The 21,936-nt window shown below is 40.3% G+C and overlaps 1 protein-coding gene across 2 annotated transcripts; it reads right to left on the bottom strand.

Annotated features, from left to right (window-relative positions):
* Positions 1-171: 171 nt before the first annotated feature.
* LOC143418764 (uncharacterized) lies at positions 172-20,707 on the bottom strand. Of its 2 annotated transcripts, XM_076884471.1 has the most exons (7): positions 20,463-20,707; positions 17,983-18,056; positions 13,106-13,245; positions 12,570-12,647; positions 11,227-11,295; positions 7,723-7,768; positions 172-443 (listed from the first exon to the last, which is right to left on the bottom strand). In XM_076884471.1, exons 3-6 carry the CDS (start codon positions 13,215-13,217, stop codon positions 7,731-7,733), a joined length of 297 nt encoding a protein of 98 aa, XP_076740586.1. In that variant the 5' UTR covers positions 13,218-13,245; positions 17,983-18,056; positions 20,463-20,707; the 3' UTR covers positions 172-443; positions 7,723-7,730. The 2 variants fall into 2 exon arrangements, with proteins under 2 accessions (XP_076740586.1, XP_076740585.1); XM_076884470.1 differs by lacking the exon at positions 7,723-7,768.
* Between the last annotated feature and the right edge of the window lie 1,229 nt (positions 20,708-21,936).

A 21,936-nucleotide genomic window follows, 5' to 3' on the forward strand; every position in this document is an offset into this window, starting at 1 on the left:
ATTGTGAAGGTCCGTGTCGTATGTGAGTGTGATCAGTTTACGTTTCCCCTGTCCCGTCAGCCCAGATTCCTCCCAGATGTGTTGCCCTCCTGTCTCTCATCCCCTGATTACTGGTGTGTGTATTTAAGCCCTGTGTGTTCTCCTGCCTGTTGCCGGTTCGTCTGTGTTCCTCGGTGTCAGTCTGTGTTCCTCGGTGTCCTGCTCGTCTCTCTGGCTCTCTTCCCTTTTTTGTTTCATCTCAGGTTTGTCATTTAGCTTTCCCAGTTCAGGTCTTTAGTTTTGTCTTCCCTCTTGCCTGTTTTGCCTTCTCACCACTGTGTAAATAAACTCACCGGCATCTCATCCACTGCCTGCATCTTGGGTCCTTCTTCTAACTCCACACGGCTCGCCTCGGCAGCCGTGACACCTTGAGCCCATCTTTCCTCCCATTGCTTTAGTTGAATCTATAAAAATAACAAAGATAAAACAGACTTAAAAAGAGTATTTTTGCACCAACAAGCTGATTCCCAAAGACCTGTTAGATCAAACCTTGGCATATCTCAGCATGGTATGTAGTGTGTTCTTAAAATAAATCTGATGAAACTGAACAAATCAAAGACAAAACAATAAGTGGCAAACTTAAAAAAAAAAAAGGCATCCACAGCAGATGATCAGTTTCTGAATATCATGTTAACAAAGACGGGAAAGAATCCAGCAAAAACCTGAAACAGAACCTGAGATATGCATCTGGCCCTTTAATCTAATAATCACCAAAGCCTCATCAGAAATGGTCTCAACCTGGGTGTCTATTGTCTTGTGTAGTTTGGGAGATGATTGGATGATGGGGTGGGTGCAGTTTTCTCTGGGGTGGAGTCGGGTGGGCTGCCCCGGACTCTGTGGGGCTGGGTGGTGCTGCTGCTGCGGGCCCCGGTCCGGATGGGCCTGGGCCCCCTTGCCCTGGTGGGTTCCAGAGTGTGGGGGTGCCTACTGGGGTCAGCGGGGGAGCTGGCCCCAGGGAGGGGCCGCTTGCCCCTCCCTTTCTTCCCTCCCCATCCTCAGCTGCCTCCCTATTCCCGCTCTACCACACCCACCCACACACGCAGGGCTTGGGGTGCAGGTATGTCACCAGGATGCAGGGGAGGCACTCCCCCTCTGTCCCCTTCTGGCCGCCTGTGCCTCAATTTTATTCTGCAACCTAGACATCCACATTACTCACACTCTCACATAACACATACATATAGGGCCTTGGGGGTGGGCACGTTTTACAGCATCCAGAGGATGGTCGGTGTACTCCAACCCACCTCTGGCGCTGGTGCCCTACCCTCAATTTTAAATGCATTTAGACACTAAGGGTTTTCGGGAAGAGCCGTGCTGCTCTCTGAGAGGAAGCTAGTACCATGCTCTCCTGAGTTTTAAATGCACTTTAGAACAGCACACAGCAACACTACATATGAGCGGGCGTAGGGAGGTTTGAGGTCTTCACTCACCCCAGTTCTGTTAGCCGTCAGGGCTGGGGGGCTGGGAGGAGGTGCTGGCCGTCAGACTGGGGTCTGGGATGCGGGGCCTCCCTGCTACTGCAGATAAGGAGGTGGTCCGGTTGCCTCCACCCCAGAGAGAAGGATTACATCTCCTGGGTCTAGGTGCAGCTTGCCCCTCTGAGGGCGGGGGTACCTGGACCTGGGGTATAGAGTATGTTTGGGGAGTGCGACTGTCTGTGCAGTGTCTATTTGTGTCTGTCTACACGTTGGGTGAGTGCCAAGTATTTGGTTGTGTATATGGGGTAGGAATGCACGTCTGTGTCCGCGTGCGCCTGTTCGTCTGTGTCTTTAAGTCAGGTTGGGTCTTAGACTCAACCTCTCTGGGTACATCTCAGGCACTCTAAAGTACGGAGGCCTATCTCCCCTCACCACACTCCCTGCCGGTGGCTGATGCCCTCAGATGTTGGTGTGTTGGTGTTCCTTGTCGTCTGGGGCTGGGCGCTCATGTATGTACCAGCTCACTCCTGGTGGCCGATTGGCGGGGCCTGGCGCCTGTGGCTTGGCTGGGCTCCTTCCGGGGGGTGGGATGCCCCCAGGCCTCTGGCCTCTGGGCCTGAAGCTCGGTCCTCTCCCGCGGGCACGCCACTGCAACCCCCTCTGGCCTCTGCTCCGTAGCTGCGGGGTGACCTCTCCTTTGGGGCTCCACTCAGCTCTTCCCAGGAGGGTGGCACGGTACCCCCCCCCCCCCCCTTTGATGGTCCTCCTCGGGTCCTTGTACTCTGGGGCCTCTGGATATCTGGGGCCTGGATCTTCTCCATACCTGCTTCATACCCTGGAGGACGGGGCTATGGCTCCCCACACTCCCTAGCAGATCGTTACATGGAGAAGCCTTTGGAATACAAGCATGCTGATCCACACAGGTGTACACAGACGCGGACTACACCTTTCTTGGCTGCTGCCTCAAAGCACATTGTGCGCTGTCTATCTTGCGTGCTGCACAATATCGTTTATTATTTAGTATCTACTGTTATCTACTGCTAGCTAGTTTATTGTGATGGTGCTGTTTTTTTTATTATGTTGCTCTGTGTTGTTTGCTTTCTCTTCTGTTTTTTTTCTCCATACAGGTGATCCAGGTGTTTTGTTTGTTTGTTTTTTCTTTCTTCCCCCCTTCTCACCGTCTCTTCTCCCCTTTGGTTTTCTTTCTCTCCCTCTCTTTCTTTCATTCTTTCTCCCTGTCCTATCCCCCAGTCATGTCTGTCCCGTTTGTAGCAACCGAAAATAAAATAAATTCATAATTATATTAAAGGTCAATCAAATGGACCAATATGGCAAGGCCATGATGATCCACTTGGTAAAATAAATCCGCTTGGCATCTTTCTTGGCCTTAAGACAACAATTCTGATGGCTAAAGATCCAAACGGGACACAAAAAAAAAGAAAAAAAAGAAAAAAGAAATGGTCTGGAGAAAATGCTGAGGTATATCAGATTACACAAGAACTTGGCTTAAAATCAGTGGCAAAAGGTCTTATGGGTTGTTGTAGCTCATGAGGTAGAGCAGGTCCATCTACTAACTGGAAGGTTAGTCGTTTGATTCCTGGCTCCCCCAGTCTCCATGCCAAGTATCCTTGGGCAAGATCTCCAATGCAGCCATCAGAGACTGAATGTGTGTGAATGTTAGCTAGAAAGCACTGAAAAGCTTAGAAGAAAGCACTTGTGTGAATGGGTGAATGTGGCATGATGTATAAAGCCTGTGACTGCTCCGGGAGAGTAGACAAGCGCTTTATAAGGTTCAGTCCATGATTAATTTTAACTTTTTGGTTCAGGTCAGGAGAGAGGTACAACAGCAAGTGTCTATACCCATCTATAAGATGTGGTGGAGGTGCTGCCGTGGTTTGGGGCTGCATTTCAGTCAGTGGTGTTGGGGATCTTGTGAACATTCCTCCCTTGGTTCTGCTGCAATAGGCCTAGGCTGCTGGGGGCTCCCCACGATGCACTGAGTGTTTCATCTTCACTCACCTTTTTCCCGCACTCTGCATTTAATCATTAACTATTATTAATCTCTCTCTATCACAACATGTCTTTAGTCCTGTCTTCCTCCCCTTACCCCCAACTAGTCACCTGGTGGTTCTCACCGAGCCTGGTTCTGCTATTGCTTTCCTCCTGTTAAAAAGGAGTTTGTCCCTCTCACTATCGCCAAAGTGCCTGCTCATAGAGGGTGGGTGGTTGGGTGAGGGCATATGATTGTTGGGCTTTTCTCTCTTTTCTCTGTATTATTGTAGGGCCTTTACCTTACACTACAAAGCACCTTGAGGAAACTGTTGCTGTGATTTGGCACTATATAAATAAAATTGAACAGAATTATTTAACACAGACAACTATAGTCAGATTTTGATCTGCAATGCAATTCCATCTGGAAAGTGTCGGATTGGCAGTGGCTTTGTTGTTCAGCATGACAGTGCCCACAAACATGCTGCTAACATAGTAAAAGCATACCTAAATACAAAAACACATAGTGAGACACTATCAGTCGGTGTATCTTTCTACTGTACAATATAAAGCGTCTTGAGGCGACTGTTGTTATGATTTGGCACTATATAAATAAAATTGAATTGAATTGAACTGAATTGGCTTCTCCAGAGCCAGGACCTCAAAATTACTGAAGCAGTGTGGAAACAGAACAAAAGGCAGAAGAAGTGAAGAAGAGCTTCCTTCAAGAAACCTGGAGAAACCTTCCCGAAGACTACTTAAAGAAATTACAAGAAAGCTGCCTAAAAGAGTTCAGGCTGTATTGAAGAACAAAGGTGATCATCACAAATATTGACTTTCAGGCGTGTTAGAAGATTACACACTCTGTTCTTTCTGTTCTTTCCTTATATACTGTATTTCCATGTATGTTTGCATGTGTTTCAATAATCTCTGAACATATTTCCCATTTTCCTAGTAAAATATGAAGAAAAGAGGTGTGGCTCAAGACTTTTGCACATCACTGTAAATAGTAACCTTCTTTTTTTCTCATTGGACAAATGTAACACATTGGTAAGCGTTGCTTTTCAGATTCAAGTAGAAAAATATGTTTTGATCAAGAAATTCATCATTATTAATTAACAGGGTTGTTTTGTATGTAAAAACAAGGTTATAAAATTCCCAGTTGAGAAACAAGTCACCTGCAGTGTAACCACATTTGTACTGTCTAAGAGGCAAAGGGTGTGTTTACTCATTCAAACAGTAAAAGTGGCTTTATGGACTGTCTGTGTTTGCTGTGTAAACAGTTGTCTTTTTCTCCTGGCATGCTGTCATTTTCACATCATACATTAGCAACTGGGATAGATCTGAATCTAAATCTTACACATCTCAGTAGAAATAATATTTAAAAATATTAAATGATCTATATTTAAATTTCAAAAAGAGCAATAATGGAAAGAATCTGCATCCTGATTTTTACATTATCAATCCAGTGGAATAAAATCACAGTCACAGCCCAGTACAGCTGCGCTGTAACAATTTATAAGCACAGTTTTTATATCAAGAACATTAAAAGATTATAAATAATAAACATTTTTCATGTTTTGTAACCACCACAGAGCAAATGTCCAAAAGATCAATTATCAGACTCCATGACTTGTACCATGATATGCTTTCCTGCCAAAATCTGCCAACTCCCCCTGTACAATCAACAGTGATGCTGATGTTACACCATCCAAAATGGACTATAATCAGTGTCTGCGTGTAACCTGGCACTAAAATCGTGTTAGATGATAGCGGTTGTTTATTTAAATTTCTGTTACTGGACTAAAAGGTCGCTTTCATCTCTATTAACAGAAGATCAAAGAATTCCTGGCTAAACTGAGTTGTTGGTCTCTGTGAAAGAAACATTAGCAAAAAACGAGGGGAAAACCAAACAGACTAATTATTGTGTTTTGTATCACAAAGCCCAAGTCCATGTTACCTTCATGTGATGCTGTTCCATCTATATTTAATGCTAGGTATACCATGTTGGTGTCGCAATGCTTTTGATGCAGTCTCATCTATCTCCTGCGTAAGACCTTTATTAGACCGGCTTATTTTTCTGCACAGACTCTGTTATAGTTTTCTTTCAATCCTTAGCGTATAAAGTATGCACATTTTGACAGTTCAGGAGTTTGAACTACAATGTGTGTGAGAGATAAGATTTTTGCAGGTGAATGAGAACATAAAGGAACACAGATAAGAAGTATAGCGTAGGGTGTGGGGTGCATTTGTCCCGAACAGGTTTTGTATCACATTACAGTAAACAGTTAAATTTGTGAATAGATGCAAATTTAAATGAGATTCTATTAACTATTACTGCCTCGAGTCAGCGATGGACAGTGAACTAAAATAAACTGATAAATATTGTGTGAAATTAATGTTAGTACTACATGGTACTTAAAATCCTGATCATCAACAAAGCAAAAGTAAGTAGCGCAACAGAAGCTAATTGCTTATAGTCAACGTGAGCTGCAGTGCAGACTACCTGATACGATGCACACTAGTCAGGTGCCACCACCTTCGAGGTGCACATTTAAATATCTGATGGCTAATGAACTGAAGAAGAAAAATCGTACAGCTCTCAATGAAGTAAGCAACTATTGTGTCACCTGCTAAATTTTGCAATAAAAACCAATCGGCATTAGCCACTAAAACATTTTTTAGAAGTAAGACGTATGATGTACAGTTTTTCTTGATTGACTTGACTGCTGCATGACAGCAAACTCCACATTTTCCAAACAGTTAACACACAGACCTAAACAGAGGCTTTCATTGTCAAAGTGGCATGTTTTGTTTGCATAAGGCTCTAACCGTGCCAAAACATTTGAAATATGAAACAAAAGCAAATGTTGCCTCCAAATAAAATAGCTTACAAACATGTGTATGAGCTCTTCCAGTCAGTCATTACACAATGGACAGCAAAATACAAAACACAGCACTCAGTGCAAATCAGTGCACCATTGCTTGTCAATGTAGCCCATTACATAGCCTCCGTGTTATCTTTCCACATGTGTTATCTTTCCACATGTGTTATCTTTCCACATGTGTCAAATTTGGCTTCTTGCAATGAGTTGGACTGAAATAAATAAATGTGTGCTTTCTGTTTGGTTACCATAGCTAAAACAGTGGGGGTTGGACTGCTTGAATGACATCTGTGTCAATCCATTGAGAAAAGGTTAACACTTTTCCAAAAGGTGTCTTCTGCTCTGATGAGATAGTGATGATAAAAACTGAGTGGATCCCAGTTTCCTTAGGCAGGTGAAAGCAATCAAGAAAAACTGTAATATGGATGGGCAGCAGTAAATTGACACCATAGATTTCCACAGTAGTACAACCATCTGGCTAAGACTGGAAGTCCCGTTCATGCAGATATATAACACCATATAACACTCCCCGGACCTCTAGGGCAGGGGTGGGCAATCTCAGTCCACGAGGGCCGGTGTCCCTGCAGGTTTTAGATGTGTCCTCAAACCAACACAGCTGATTTAAATGGCTAAATTAGCTCCTCAACATGTCCTGAAGTTCTCCAGAGGCCTGGTAACGAACTAATCATGTGATTCAGGTGTGTTGACCCAGGGTGAGATCTAAAACCTGCAGGACACCGGCCCTCGTGGACTGAGATTGCCCACCCCTGCTCTAGGGGGTGTCATGTGATGCACTGCAAAAGAGCTGAAGTCCCGTGGCTTAAGTGCGGGGCCTACATAGATTGGACTTGTTTCGGCCCATCCCATCAATGCATGATTAGTCAGGAATCTGAGGTATTTAGAAGTTGGATTAATGCCCTCACCTCTGTAATGTCTTCTTTAAGCATTTAATAGCAGTGTTTAGAGAGAGGCGAGATGTATTGTCTTGGTGGGAAAGGCATCAAAGCAAGGCGTTGCAATGAGAGGGTGTGCTTGGTCTGCACAATGTTTAGTTGCATGCTACATTTCAAAGAAAATATCAACATGAAGACCAACCCTAGCATAACACTTTAATGAGATGTTAAGAATTAGATACTGGTTTCTGCAGGTGTTGTCTGAATTTTATGAGCCTGGTTTGAATTGCAGAAAACTTTTTGTTTAGTTTTTTTCACAGTCTTGAAGTTTAAAATTAAAGGACTAAGGATGACACTTGCAAAGATATGCAGTTAGTGGGGTTAGGTTAATTGGTCATTCTAAATTGCCCATACGTGTGAATGTGGGTGTGAATCTGATGGTTGTCTGTCTCTAAGTGTTGGCCCTGCGACAGACTGGCGACCGGTCCAGGGTGTACCCACCTCTCGCCCTATGGTAGCTGGGATAAGCTCCAGCGCCCACGCGACCCTGTAAAGGATAGGTGGAAGAGAATGGATGGATAGATGGTAAAAAAAATGCACTTTGCAAGCAGAGCTCTTCTTTCCTGTAACAAGAAAAGAGGCCTCTTGCCTGTGTTTGAAGAAGAACATAGATAACGCCTTAGTCTGTGGCTGCACGTGTGATGGTTTTAGAGGATAACCATGAGGACAGTTTGATGTTAACATGTGAGGTGAGCAGGTGAGTACTCTCTAACACCAGGAAGTGGCTGCATTAGCACTGCTCATGGAAAACAAAGATTTGACCTACTCTGGGAAAAGCAAAAGCCTACTGACTCACTGATACACTGACACGCTGACCCACAGACCCACTGTTTGCTGTTTGCCACTAAGTCCCTAATCCTTTACTCCACTCACAATCCCGAAAATCCTCTAGGGAGGGTTAAGGTGTCCGTCAGACTTGTTCCCCCCACCCCCCGCAGTGTCATGACAGGACAAGACGGTAAGAAACTCTCCCACACACTGTCCTTTCTCCCAGCAGACTTTCAGGCAAACAGTAAACAACACTCAGACATCTACTCACAGTAATGATCGCACCATATACTAACTATGCTTTGACACACTGTTTTACTGTCCATTCTAAGATTCTTGAAGGAAAGTGTCTGATTTATTTGACCTGACTTGTCAAATCAAATCTTTAAAGAGGTCAGATTTAATTTTGCAATATGACACTGGCCGGCTGACTAATAGTGCAATTTATTATTTCAGGTATTTCATTCTTTTGTACATGTACGTACATGTCTTGGTAATTGCTGATACTTATTAAACAGCAATATCAAAACTTGACTTAAACATAAAAGTGAGCATTAACATGTCCAATGGGTATACAAGCTGTAAAAGGACAGAGTACAAAAACATCTTATTACTTGTCAAATCTGTTTTGTAAATCTGTTTTTTTTGCATTCAACTGAAGTTATATCTTGATAGTCATTTTAGATGGGCCTGTGTCTTCTGTGTTGCCTGTGTACTTCAATGTACAAGTACAATGTACAGAGCACTCAAATAACTCCTAAATCCACAGGATGATCCCATTACATCAGGCCTAGTTACCTCTTTTATCTCTATGTGTTACATCAGTGTGTTACATTACTTTGACTTGTTGGGCACAGTCAAAGAGGTCATTCGACAAAAGTTTTCTCTGAATAAATTAAATTAAAAAATTAAAGATAATTTAATCGATCATGCCATCCCATTTATAATAGATAAAAAGAAGCAGAAATGCTGTCACATTAATAGGTCACATAAAAAGACTGTAGCTGTTCAAAAGTCTTGGACCAATTTAGTATTTCGGTGTGTTTGGAACGTCACTGTTTTTTGTTTTTCTTCTTCTTTTTAGCGGGGTCATACTAACTTAGAGAAAGTAATGGGTCACACACTGGATTATCTTTTCTAAAAGTCATTAGAGGTTAGAGTGCAGAAGAGATCCACCTGAAATTTTATATAAACATTTAAGTTAGCCTACATCATGCATCAGCTGTCTTATTTGCACCACTCCATATGACACATAACAATGCAGCAATACAGACTCGCTACATTTCATTATCTTAACTGCCTATCAGGGTTGCTTTCAGACGGGTACTGGTGAGCTGGAGCCTACCCCAGCTGTTACAGGGCAAGAGCTGGGATGAAGGGACTATGGGATAGACTCAAAATATTTATACCTGAAAATGCTAACTTAAGTATTTTAATTACATGTAAATTTAAACATAATTTTGTTTCATAAGTACAACGTAAAATGTTAAATTTATTAGTAGGGATGGGTACCGGTATCGGTTCTGACATAAACGGTAGTAACCAGACCGAAAAGCAGGGCACATTTCGGTGCTTTTTTTTCCTGAGCTGTGATACACTTTAGATTCTAGCCAATCATTTTACGTTTCCGAGGATAGTAGGCGGGTCCAGGTAGGTACGTTCTTTTAGAGCAGAGCTACAGATTAAAAACGCCCAAGGCGAAGCGGTCAAAAGTCTGGCTGTACTTCACAGCAAAATATGCAAACTCAGCAGCAACAAGTGCTTTAAGCTGATACTGTGATACTGTCAAAGGAGGTAACACCTCGAATGTGATGAAACACCTGGCGACGCATAGAGGTTTTTTTAAAAGCCGAAAAATGCGCCGTATTTGATAGCTTGCTGCGAGACCTCACACCGTGCACATCTACTGCGGGTGTGGTGCCTGTTATCAGACCCGGAGTTAGCAACATCCCCCAAGAACCCGAAGAGGAGAGTCCTGGCCCCTAGCCCTGCCAGTGTAGCAGAAATGATGATGATGGCCGCAGCATCATCTACTCTGCGTGAGTAGCTTAATGTTGTTCGGGTGCAATTTACGTTGAGTAGGCTAACCACGTTATTAAATTAATGCATGTAAGGTGAACTAGCAAACATCATCATAGCTACATGCGGCTGTCTTCTTGTTTGATGGCAGATGCTCCCTTCACCCTGGCCAAAAAGGTTAAAATGACCAAAGAAAAAGTGGAAAACAGTTAAACATGAGAGGTTTTTGGACAAAGTTTGTGTTTTTTCCATTGTTTAAGCACTGCTTCCAGCCAAGAGTGATACCATATATGCCCCATAGCTGCAGAAAAGGCTAACATTGTTATCTTTTTACAAAAAAACAGCTGAACATGAGAGGTTTTTGGACCAATTTTGTGTTCTCCATTCTTTAGGCACCGGTTTGAGCACCGTTTGAGCACCGGCACCGTTTCAAAAGTACTGGTTTGGCACCGGTATCGGATAAAACCTAAACGATACCCATCCCTATTTATTAGAACTGTATAAAAGAAATTTACTTGGTTGATATACATTCAGTTTACATCAGGCATATTTTCCTCAATGATTAGTTATGTAAATAAATAGACCTTCAATTTGATATATTTCAGATATATTTTACTCATGATTATTGCTTCATGCTTAGGAAGGCCAAGAACCATTTTTGGAGTGCATTTCGTCCAAGTATGTCCTAACAAAAGTAGAAAATCTGTCAGATAATGAGGCATAATGAGCACACAGTGTGATAACGTCATAGACTACAGGCCTCCCGAAAGACCACAAAAAAGGGTCACAGAACTTCAAAATAAAAAAATGCAAAATGTGTTGTTTTTGTATTAAAATGGGTTGCAGAAATGGCACAATCTTAATTTTGTTGCTACTAGTAACCTAAAGAAGAAAACTACTAATTTAAGATTAACAAATCTTAAATTGATTTCTTAAATACCAAATTATTCCAAAACATTTTTAAAATTTCATATAAAATGTGTGATCATTTAAAAGTTCCAACAAATTAACTGGAAGTTTTTTCGCTGGCATAGTTCCACTGTTTGCAAAAGTCAACATCAGACACAAACTTTCACTCTTGGTGGCGTTGTTTAAGTGATGAGTCTGAGGGTCATTCATTCAGATATACTACAGAAATCCAATTAAGTCAACCCCTACTTTGCTGTGATCGTGCTCTTCCCTCTGTCACGTTTCCGCCAAGAGTCAAAAAGTCCAACGTACTGAACTCTGCACAAACAAAACAATAACAGGAGAAGAGGTCTGACTTATTACACACAACAAAGCCTTTATTTAGAGCTACATTTTACACAAATTCAATTAACTAATTATTAAGAATTAATATTTATGAGGTATTCTCTTTCAAATCTTTGAGGGAGCAGATTAATAAAAATATTATACCTGGAATCAGAAATAAGTGCAACCTCTCGCTTTGCAATGTTCTAAAATTGGCCCCAATTAGAAGAACAGATATGACTGGAGGGAATACTATCTGCTATAAGTGTTATTTAAAGTTTGGTCAGGAGAGGGCACTAGACTTGTTGTTTGTTTGTATGCGTCAGTAAGCAGTACTGGCAATGAAGATGGGAGCTAAATCTACAGCTATTCAAGGCATTCCTTAAAAACGCTCCTTGTAATGTTGTGATTAAGTTCTACCCTGATGCCAAACACAGCTGGGACCACAGAAGAACACTGGATGGGAAACATTTTATGCATCTTCTTTAGAAAAATGTTGCCGAGTCTCTGCTGTAAAGGAATCCAGTACACTATTAAGGAAAGACACCCAGCACCTGAACCATATTCCACGGAATTGCACAACTACCCAAAGGACACAGCTATTTCAGTCCTCGTTTCAAATGTTAGCATTTATTTTTTGTTAATTATAGGGTGGAAAACACACACAAGGTTACTTCTAGATGTCTGACTTCTGACAATGTAATGAGCATATATCACTGTAATGTGTCTGGGCATGCCAAAGTAGGATTTTTCTAGTTAACTTTAGTTTTATGAGCGATTAGGCAGCAGTGTCTGCAATACAAGCCTTTGCTTGTTGGTAAAAAAAACAAATGCACTATCGGAGAAGTAACATTTCCTTAATCAAAGAGGTAAATCAGAAGCGCTGATGCCTTGCAAACACTTGGGATGTTTACTGTCCAGTTTGCATGGTGCAAATGGTTTTTTAGAGCAGAATGCAGCAAGATGTCAGTGTGACATAGAGGCTGATGTGATTTTGGGGGCACTAAAAACCTAGGCCTAAGACAAAAGATGCAGGAGTTCACCAGAACACTGCTTTTTTCCCTTGCCAGAAAGGTCTCTATAAGCCTTCTCTCCAGCTACAATAGAAGGATAATAGGCGCTAAGCCTGAAGCAAATCAGTGTGTGTGCCAAAATTTCTTGTCTAAACATATTTAAATGGGCACATTATAAATGTCTATCAGTGATATCAGTGCTATTCTTTGTACCTATCAACGAGAAACATGTCTATACTTCCTAAAGACACTTACCTGACAGCTTACATTTTTGACCACAAAGACCACCCAACATCAAGACAGCACCACGTTGTCGACCATCTTTGGCATCATCTAAAGTTGAAATAACATGAGATGCATTGATACAAACAAACACTGTACAGATATGTGGATAAAAAGTAACAGATGTACTCATGTGTTTCCTCAGCCACACATGAAAGCCACTTAGAGACAATTTAATGATGATGCATAAAAATGTGTCAAGACCTAGGCTCAAATACTACCTCAAACACAAATGTGAAAAACATGACAAGTGCTGAAAGTGGTCCTGACATATGGGCTGTTTACAGTTTAGTAAGCAAGAATGTCATTGTCAACAAGAAAAAAGGTCATGGATGTTGGGTGCCCTTGTTTGTGTCTGTTGTCTCTTCAGCTGAATAGCTATGAATCTTGGCCGTGCTGACCACTTACGCATTTTGCAGTGTATGCAAACTCTTTGTAACATAGTAACTAACACTTCAAATGACATGACTGACACACAACCTTCAACATAAATATATTCTTTCACATACCTTGCTTGAACATTTCTTGCTTGAGACTTTTGGAAGCACCTTTCTTGTCAACATGTACACGGGATGTGGGGGTACAGGTAGAACCTTGGAAAATGGTTCCAGAGACAGCCATCAACAGTTTCCCAGACTAGTTTGAGACACTGCAACAACCAAAATGAGAAAGTCGTAAACATGCATTACAGACTTGCCCCTCAACCCAGACAGAAAGAAGAGTTTGAGATACTGCAGCTGAGGAATGACATTCCTGATGCATCTCAAACATCTTTGCCCATTTCTGCCATGGACCGCCACAAATGTGGTCTGAATACTGCCAGGGGAACTTATTTACATCACAAATAGTTACAAGCCAAATGGCTTCCCTCAGTTCTTCCCAATCTCATGCCAATATTTTCTCTATCGTGTGTCTGAGTCATTTGAATGTGGGCACAGCAGATCTCAGGTAAGTGTACCTGGAATAAGCCCTAATGAGCAAGCCAGTTGGTAACACCCAGCAGCCCCTTTGGGAGTAACTAAATACAGGTCAACAATGGTGCTCTGGTGAAGACCAAATGTCTTTGACCAAAGCCAAAATATGAAACTTGTCAGCTGTTCCTCATGGTTTGTGTAAGTGCTGCCGGTCTACCTTTGGGCATTCAACACCGGAACTATAAGACTTTGGTTTAGAACAGAAGATCAACCTCCTGGAAATGAATGTAACGGAAAAGCAGATCCTTCTCAGAGAATAAATTCGGTCAGCAACCATTTTTTGCACATTCTACAAAGTTAGGTGACAGTGTTAATAGCTAGTGAAACTAATGTGGCCCTCTGGCTTACATTGGATCAATGAACAAACATTTATTTTGGCTCCTCACCAAATGGAACATCTCTTTCTCGGCAGGTACATTCAGTTGCTGACAACTCATTGGCACAAGAATAAACAATATTTCTGCCACTAATCTTTTCTTTTAAGATTTTTGACAAAAAAAGGTGACAAGAGAACAATAACATGTTTGAACATAAAACCTGGACCATAATGTGCCTTCTCCAGAATAGACTGAAATACCTGCTTTATGTGACTTGACAGCAAAACACACCATGAATATAATGATAATTAGATTAATCCCAAATTTCAAACATCTACCAAATATACAGATAACTTTACCAAATTATACTGCAGTGTATCAAGTCCTACTAACATGCCCAGTCTCCTGAATTGCTGTGGAACCTCTACAAATTGTTGGTGCATTTCATTTTTTAAACCAGGGGTCTTTAACTAAAATGAGCTGTGGGCCACTTTAGTGTTCAAGTAGTACAAACAACAACAACAACAACAAACAAACAAACAAACAAGAAAACACCCACAAATATTTCCAGAAATGTAGTGTTTTGTTTGTTTTTTCACATTTCAAATATTGTATAACAAGACAAAACTGCAAATGTGAAAGCAATTTTTTTTCTCACTCTTAACTAACTGAAGCCTTTCATTGAACTGCAAATTAAACAAACTGGTACTCTCTTTCTGGCCGAACACGTGGCAGCACTTCTGCTATAATTTTCTTTGTATTAAACAAAATAAAAATGCAGATATAAGTGTACACATTAGTTTTTGACACGTAAATATACGGGCCACAAGTAGGGGTGATGTGGGCCACAAGTGGCCCTCGGGCCGCGCGTTTGAGACCCCTGTTTTAAACTTTTGATTCCACTACAAACGGATCATTTAACCTGCAACTCCTAGTTTGGCCTCTGGGGACAGCGGAAAACAGCAATTAAAACACTGATACACTAATATTGATGCATCACCTTTAGTTGAAATGATGACAACAGCTCATTTTAAAGTGAATCAAGGCAATGATCAGCTTTAGCATTCGTTTAGAGTCATATCTCAGTGTGTCTTTAAAGTGTAAGTCAAGCTTTCACTTTACATTTCACTTTGCTGATTCTAGATTGGAACAGCTCTGCTGCAGCTAAATGGATCAGCTGTGGACTAGGCTGATGCACATGACCACCTAAAGGAAACAGTGAAGTAAATGCAGACAAAAGTTCTGATTAGGAAAACGGCAATGAAAATTGTGAAAGAGTAAAGAAAATGTTTACAATTTCAGTATATATACAGTATGTGGCCAGTGGGAAGTGTAAAGGTCTTTTATATATACATATATATATATATATAATGTGTACTTTATGAGCACACCTCTGCCTAGTCCTGTCCTGTCTCACTTGGATGACTGGTTGACTATTAACTCAGATAATGTAATAACCATTCACAGCAGTGATGTCCTCTAGGGCTGGGCGATATGACCCAAAATTCATATCTCGATATTTTTTAGCTGGATGGCGATATAAGATATATATCTCGATTTTTTTTTTTAAGCCATAAGTTAAGAACAAAAAGAGAGTTCTTAGTCACACTGTGTCCCAGATGTCACACGGGCACTTTTATTTACATACAGCGTAGATGTACATGAAGAAATTACTCAAAAATAAATTATCAGCATTTATTAAATAATCATGGTCCATAAATAAAAGAAAACAATGTTGTTTTTGTGCATAACAAAAAGCTCACAATTGTGCAGTCAAAATGTAAACTAATAGACGCTGAGCGTAATAACAAAGAGACAGATTTCACAGCTGCACCACGTCTCTAAACAGGTGCCATTTGTGGTCCTTATACACACACAGTACGTATCACTCCGCGAGGCTCCTCCCCGGTAGCCGTAATCCTCCGACATCAAGCGGTGCAGCTCCGTAGCTTAGCAAAGTCATATTAAAACATTTTTTTGACAGATTGCTGAGCGCTGTGTACCACATAAAATCGGTTCGCGGTCAGTAAGCACAACCAGAATTCATACATAAGGCGCACTGTCGAGTTTTGAGAAAATGAAAGGATTTTAGGCCGTGCAGCCCCTCCGGGCTGCATGTCGTTAGCGCGGTTAGCTCGCTAACACGTTGACGCCGTCCAGCCCCACGCACGGGGCCATCCGCGGTAACTCGCTAACTGAGATTTTCCGCTTTCATCTTGTCATTGCCTGCAGGTGAAGCTATGGGGGAGGCGAGGCCGAGTAACGTTGCGTAGAGACAAAAGTGGACGAAAGAGAGGCAAACCTGCGGCTCCACAAGTATAATTATAACGTAACATAGGCTATATCGATATAAACGATATTGCCACATCTTATATCTCGTATGAAAATATATCGATATTTTAAAAAACTCGATATATCGCCCAGCCCTAATGTCCTCCAGGCTCCAGGAGTCCAGGTCATCCTGTCTCGCTCCAGATTTGGCTCCTGAGCTGCTTAATGGTCACTGAGTTTTACTGGTATTTAGTCATAATTAGGTTTATGGTACTTAGTTTTTGAGGAAATCTGCCTACCATGGCTGAAATGAGAGCTGTACAAGTGAATGAAAGTAAATGTTGTGTGACAGAAAGCAAAAACACTGTGAGAAAGGCACCATTAATTTCTACAGACCTGAGGAGAACTGTAGAGTTGAATGATTATTCACTGTGGGTGTCTCGAGACACTACCCCTACAGTGTTCCTGATCCATTGTTTTCATGATCCATTGTTAGTGTAAACATACTGATTGATCATGTTTTAAGTATCCTAGTGTTTATTCCATGTACAACCACTACTGTTTAGTTTATAATAACAAGAAAAGAACATCAGTAAGAGGTCAAACTGTGACCACAGGATCCCCCAAAGAGTGTTGCTGTTGGAAAATACATAAATGCTCTTACTTTATTAAGAACATTTTTCATGGGCAGAGACAACTGTATAAAAACTCAACTTGAGAAACTGGGAAAACAGCAAAGTCGGAGAAATGATTGACTTTGTGTCATTTTCAGCCGGAGCTTGAGCTGTGTGTGGTGGTCTTCCACAATGAGTTTTTGATACAGCCATCAGAGGGAGCCAAACTCATCACTGTTTTATTCTAAACACAACGAATGAAAAATATGTGGGAAAATGTAATTGTGGAGAAAAAAAATCCCACCTTTTTCAGATTCTGAATGAAACTTTTCAAATACATCTTCAGATTAAGAATCTTCTACGATTCTGTAAAGCAGATGGGTTGTGAGAAAGTGTTTCAATGAGGACAGGGGCTGCTGTATTTAAGTAGTCTGTGATCCAGCAGGAACTTGCATCAGCACAGCTCAGGGAATTAATGTCACAGTCCTCACTGTTTCACCTTAACCCACACTCAGGTCTTACCACACTCAGTTTCCTGTGGAGACCTAATTCTGTCAGATACAACTAAACAGAATCCATCCAATCAAGTTCTTGTACACAAGCTTCTCAGGTGTGTATCGTCACAGCTTAAAGATAAGTAAATAAGTAAATGGCGCAGTTTGTTGGTGAAATATTAAAAACAAAGCCATTTACTTGGGTAAATTAGGTCAGTACGTTTTAAACTGAAAGACACAAAATGTAATACAAGAGCAAAGCAGGCTCCTTTCTTTGATCTTCTTTAACTGATTACATTGAAAACACAGATGCAGCTACTCATGCTAAATGTGGATATTATCCTTTCACTTAGCTGCTACATCCAAGCATCTACCCATGCTCATATCCATCCACCCATTTTCTTCTACCTATCCAAATCAGGGGCGTTGGAGCTTATAACAGCTCTCATATGGTGAAAGACGGGGTAGAGAAGTCTGTCACAGGCTGATTTAGTTGATAGACCTTGGAAAAATGAAAAGTTCATTACAAATCTTTATGTGGAGCAGCACAGTGGTGTGGTGGTTAGTACTGTTACCTCACAGCAAGAAAGTCCTGAACTCCAAACTAGTATCTGGCTGGGTTTTTTCTGCATGGGTCTGTGTGGGACTGAACTGGATTTGCAGAAAAAAAATCAATAGATGGAAGTTTTTTATGTGACATTTGAATCCATACATACCCATCCCACAACATAAAGTGTCATCAGATTTCCTCTCCTGATTCATAACTGGTGGAACTTGTAGATCTGCAACACTGAAACATAACAGTTCAACATTTGACTGAACATGCGACACAACGGCTGTAAATATTTTTAGTAATTTCACAAAATTGTGGGTTAAGCAGCATATCTGAAGTTCTCTTTGTCATCTCATTCATTGAGGTAAGGGGGGAATGTAATCATCCATTGGGTCACTTAAGATAAGTGATAAAAGCATACAGTGTGTTTTATGCACAAATTAAAAATATTAGGAATATAGGGAGCATATGTACACAAGTTATACCTTATCCTACTAAATGAAATCACCCTCCATATTTTTATAGATTTGCAAGTGTAAATGGTGTGTATAGGACATTCTTGGTGTTTCCCGGTGTTTTGGTTTGCCCTGTTTTCATCTTTTATAATGCTGCCCTCTGGTGACCGTCAGTCAAATAAGAGAAAAAGTCTTCGTTTTCAAAGTGAAATGTCTCATAAAGGGAAAAAATGAAAACATTTCACACTTCATCATTATCACTGTTTACAAAATGATTTAGTTTCATTTAATTAATCTACATTTGAATAGTGAAATTATTTAAATTTAAATTGTTTTCATTTACTGTTATTTAGATTCATATTATTTAGTAACAACATTTATATGAAGAAATATACTTCACATAGCAAGAAAGAAAAGAACTGTTTATTATAATATATATAAACTGCATATTCATATAATGATGTGCTGTCCTTGTTTTATCTATTTAATATCAGTTTTTCATTTGCAACCTTTATCAAAATCAGAGTAAAGTAAAAATAAAGTTATTAAACTTTTGAAGTTTTAGTAATTAAACACAAAAATACCACAAATAATTCAAATAACGCAAATAATAAAATGTCTTCATTGAATTTGTTTAAATTGTTTTTCAGTTTATTGAAAATGCATTTAAACAGGTACTTTGCGTTAGTGTCTAATGACTAGTTAGCTAATGACTATCAGCCAGTGCTGTAAAATGTTTATCATCCACGCCTCCATGACTTCATGTTCTTACTTGATCTGCTATATTATGTATTCATTACTCTGTAAGCAGAGTTCCCTTTGTTGTATATTAAAATCTACTGTTAGATAGATTAGGTAGATAGAGATATAGGCAGTAGCAAAACACTGTAGACCTCAGATAAAAGAAAACCAAACCAAAATTAAAACAGAAATCTTCAGCATATTATTTTTTTATGCAATTCTAACAAAAAACAACAAAACCTAAATAATATAGGTGATACAAATTGGGAAGATTTGGCTAAATTGCAGAAAACAAATTTATCATTTAGTTTAAATAACTAATACATCTCGAATACTCTGCTGTATCTTTTATGACAAACACACACACACACACACACACACACACACACACTGGCCTTGCAGCTGCAGTCAAAGAGACTTTGGCTGTTGCATTGGCTTCTTTGTAAAACCATACCTGGGGAGGCGTTTCCTGATTATTAACTTTAGATCATTTATACCTGAAATAAAAATCTGATTCCAAACTCTGATGCCGATCTCCAGCTCGCACCGTGCACAAGCTGGACTGTAACATAAACTTGTCCTCCCACTGTCCCAGAGGTGATCCCAGCCTTACTCTGGGAGTAACTGGCTGACTGAGGATGTTTGTCAGCCAACGTGTCTAACCTGAGCCTTGTTGGCTAAAAGCTCGTGTTCATGTGCAAGCATGTGTTTAGTCTTTCTTTTCTCTTCTACCCACCTGGCATGGTCTTCTTTGTGTTTGCATATTTACAACAGACTCCTGATGATGCTGACTTCTACATAGTTTATACTTGTTTACAGTTTATTATACTTTTAATCAATTCATAATTTTATTTGATTTATATATTTATATATTTATTTCCCATGTTGACTTCATACATTTCTGTGATCATTTGTGATGAATTGTCTAGAAGGAGCTACAGAGGGGTTTAACAGGTATACTAGTCTAACAATAATAATAATAATCTATGCATGTCAAAACACTTGGTTTAAGATTCATCCCTTTCTAGACAACAAGATGATATTTAATCAATGCAAAACTCTAACTGTATTCACTGTACTTAAATAAGCTCATTTAAACATGGTTTTATTAGTATTCATGCATGTAAAATATTTGCACTGATGTTTCGGATAAACTGACTAATTGATTGGTCTCTGTTTAATAAAAACTGATCATATATATATATTTGGAATTGACAAATCAGCTGAACAAATGCATTAAAGAAATGTTGTAAAACAGAGAACAATGGCATTTTTCTGCACTCCAGTGGAACTACTGTTGCTATTTAATCTATGCAGTAATAAATGCTGCAGATTTGACGGCAAACGTGGTCCCTGTTGTTAATATGCATTGTAAAAACCACTACACTAAATTCACCAGCCATTAGATCTCTTGATAAACACTGCAAGACCTCTGTGCAGCACTTACCTCTTCCACTGCAGTGACTGAAGGCATACTGTTCCTCCTCTCATGTTGCTTATCCCCTGCAGTCCTTCTTCTCCAGTTTCCCCCTCTCCAGTGTGCAAGGGCCTGGTGCAGACACAGTGCACCCTTATATGCACTACCTGCATAGCTGCAGTACTGTCAGCCCGGGACCCCGGGCCAATGGGAATAAAACATGTGCAAAGGACCATCTGCAATGGAAAACGAAATCCTGTAAAAGATTTGGTGGATTTTGCAGCACGGGGTAATGGCGTCCAGCTGCCTTGGGTCTTAGTGACAGATGCTTTCTCTCCCTCTCACTTGGCTAACATGCATGCTTCTCTGTTTCCTCCAGTGAGCTTAAATACTTAAACGGCTTCATTCAAGATGCTCCTTAACTCTGCACACATACAGCACTTTCTTTAACCTTCAACACACATTACAATAAAGATGTACTTTATGATGTAATTAATTTAGTAGTGTTTGCACTTCATGCTTCATGCTATGTGCATATTCTCATTCATATATATAAAGATATATAGATAGGTATAGATATATGTAGATATAAATATATTACACAATAATAGATGATCAAGTAAACCTAAATATCTCAGTCACGCATGTAATTATGATCCACCAAACTGTATCTATTGATTAAGGACAGTGAAAGACTTTAACAGACTAACGTCAGGTTTCAAGAAAACAACCTGATCAGTGAAGCAGCATCGTATTTACAGCTCTCAGTAGTCACCTGAACTGAAATGCCATAGCTGAAAGCTTCTTCTGTACCTACACCACAGTACCAACATTGTTTCTAATCCATCTGTTGATGTAAGCTCTATATGAGCTTTGAAGGCAGACATCTGTAATTTTAATCCCTGTCCCATACACATGCCAAATTTGGGAACTTGTTGGGGTCGGTTCTATTACAAATCTCAGCTAGACTGCCTCTCTGAAGACATTGTATCATGCTATATTACACCCATTTCCATAATGTTACATGCAAAAGGTTAAAGGGTCAACAGACTATGTCCTTAAGGTTGTAAAGTCTACCAGTGTCATACTAATGTATATTTTCAGGGTTCATCCAGCTGTCAGAGAATAGCTTTGTATTAGGTTATCTATGTAGTACTATTCACTTATTTTGACTTGTTTGTCAGATTAACACAATGCAGATACACAAACACGTTATTAAGACATCTCAAAAATACTTTTCTAAAGTGCGTCTGTGATTTGTCTTGTTTTTCAGTGACTCACAGTGAGTGATTCAGTAAGACAAGATTTACTTCTTCACTTTTAATCCCATCCATTGATAATCTCAAGTGAAGGCAGTGTTGGATTCTCCCTACAATCAGATTAAGCATATGGCTCCAGCATCTGTGAGCTAATTTACAGCCAAGCGTTCCCTGCTTGGCTGCTACAGCAGCAGATATGTTAGGACTTAAGCCGACAACTCTCATTGACAAAATCTGATTTAACC

This window comes from Maylandia zebra, linkage group LG5 (assembly GCF_041146795.1).
Source record: "Maylandia zebra isolate NMK-2024a linkage group LG5, Mzebra_GT3a, whole genome shotgun sequence".
Lineage (NCBI taxonomy): Eukaryota > Metazoa > Chordata > Actinopteri > Cichliformes > Cichlidae > Maylandia > Maylandia zebra.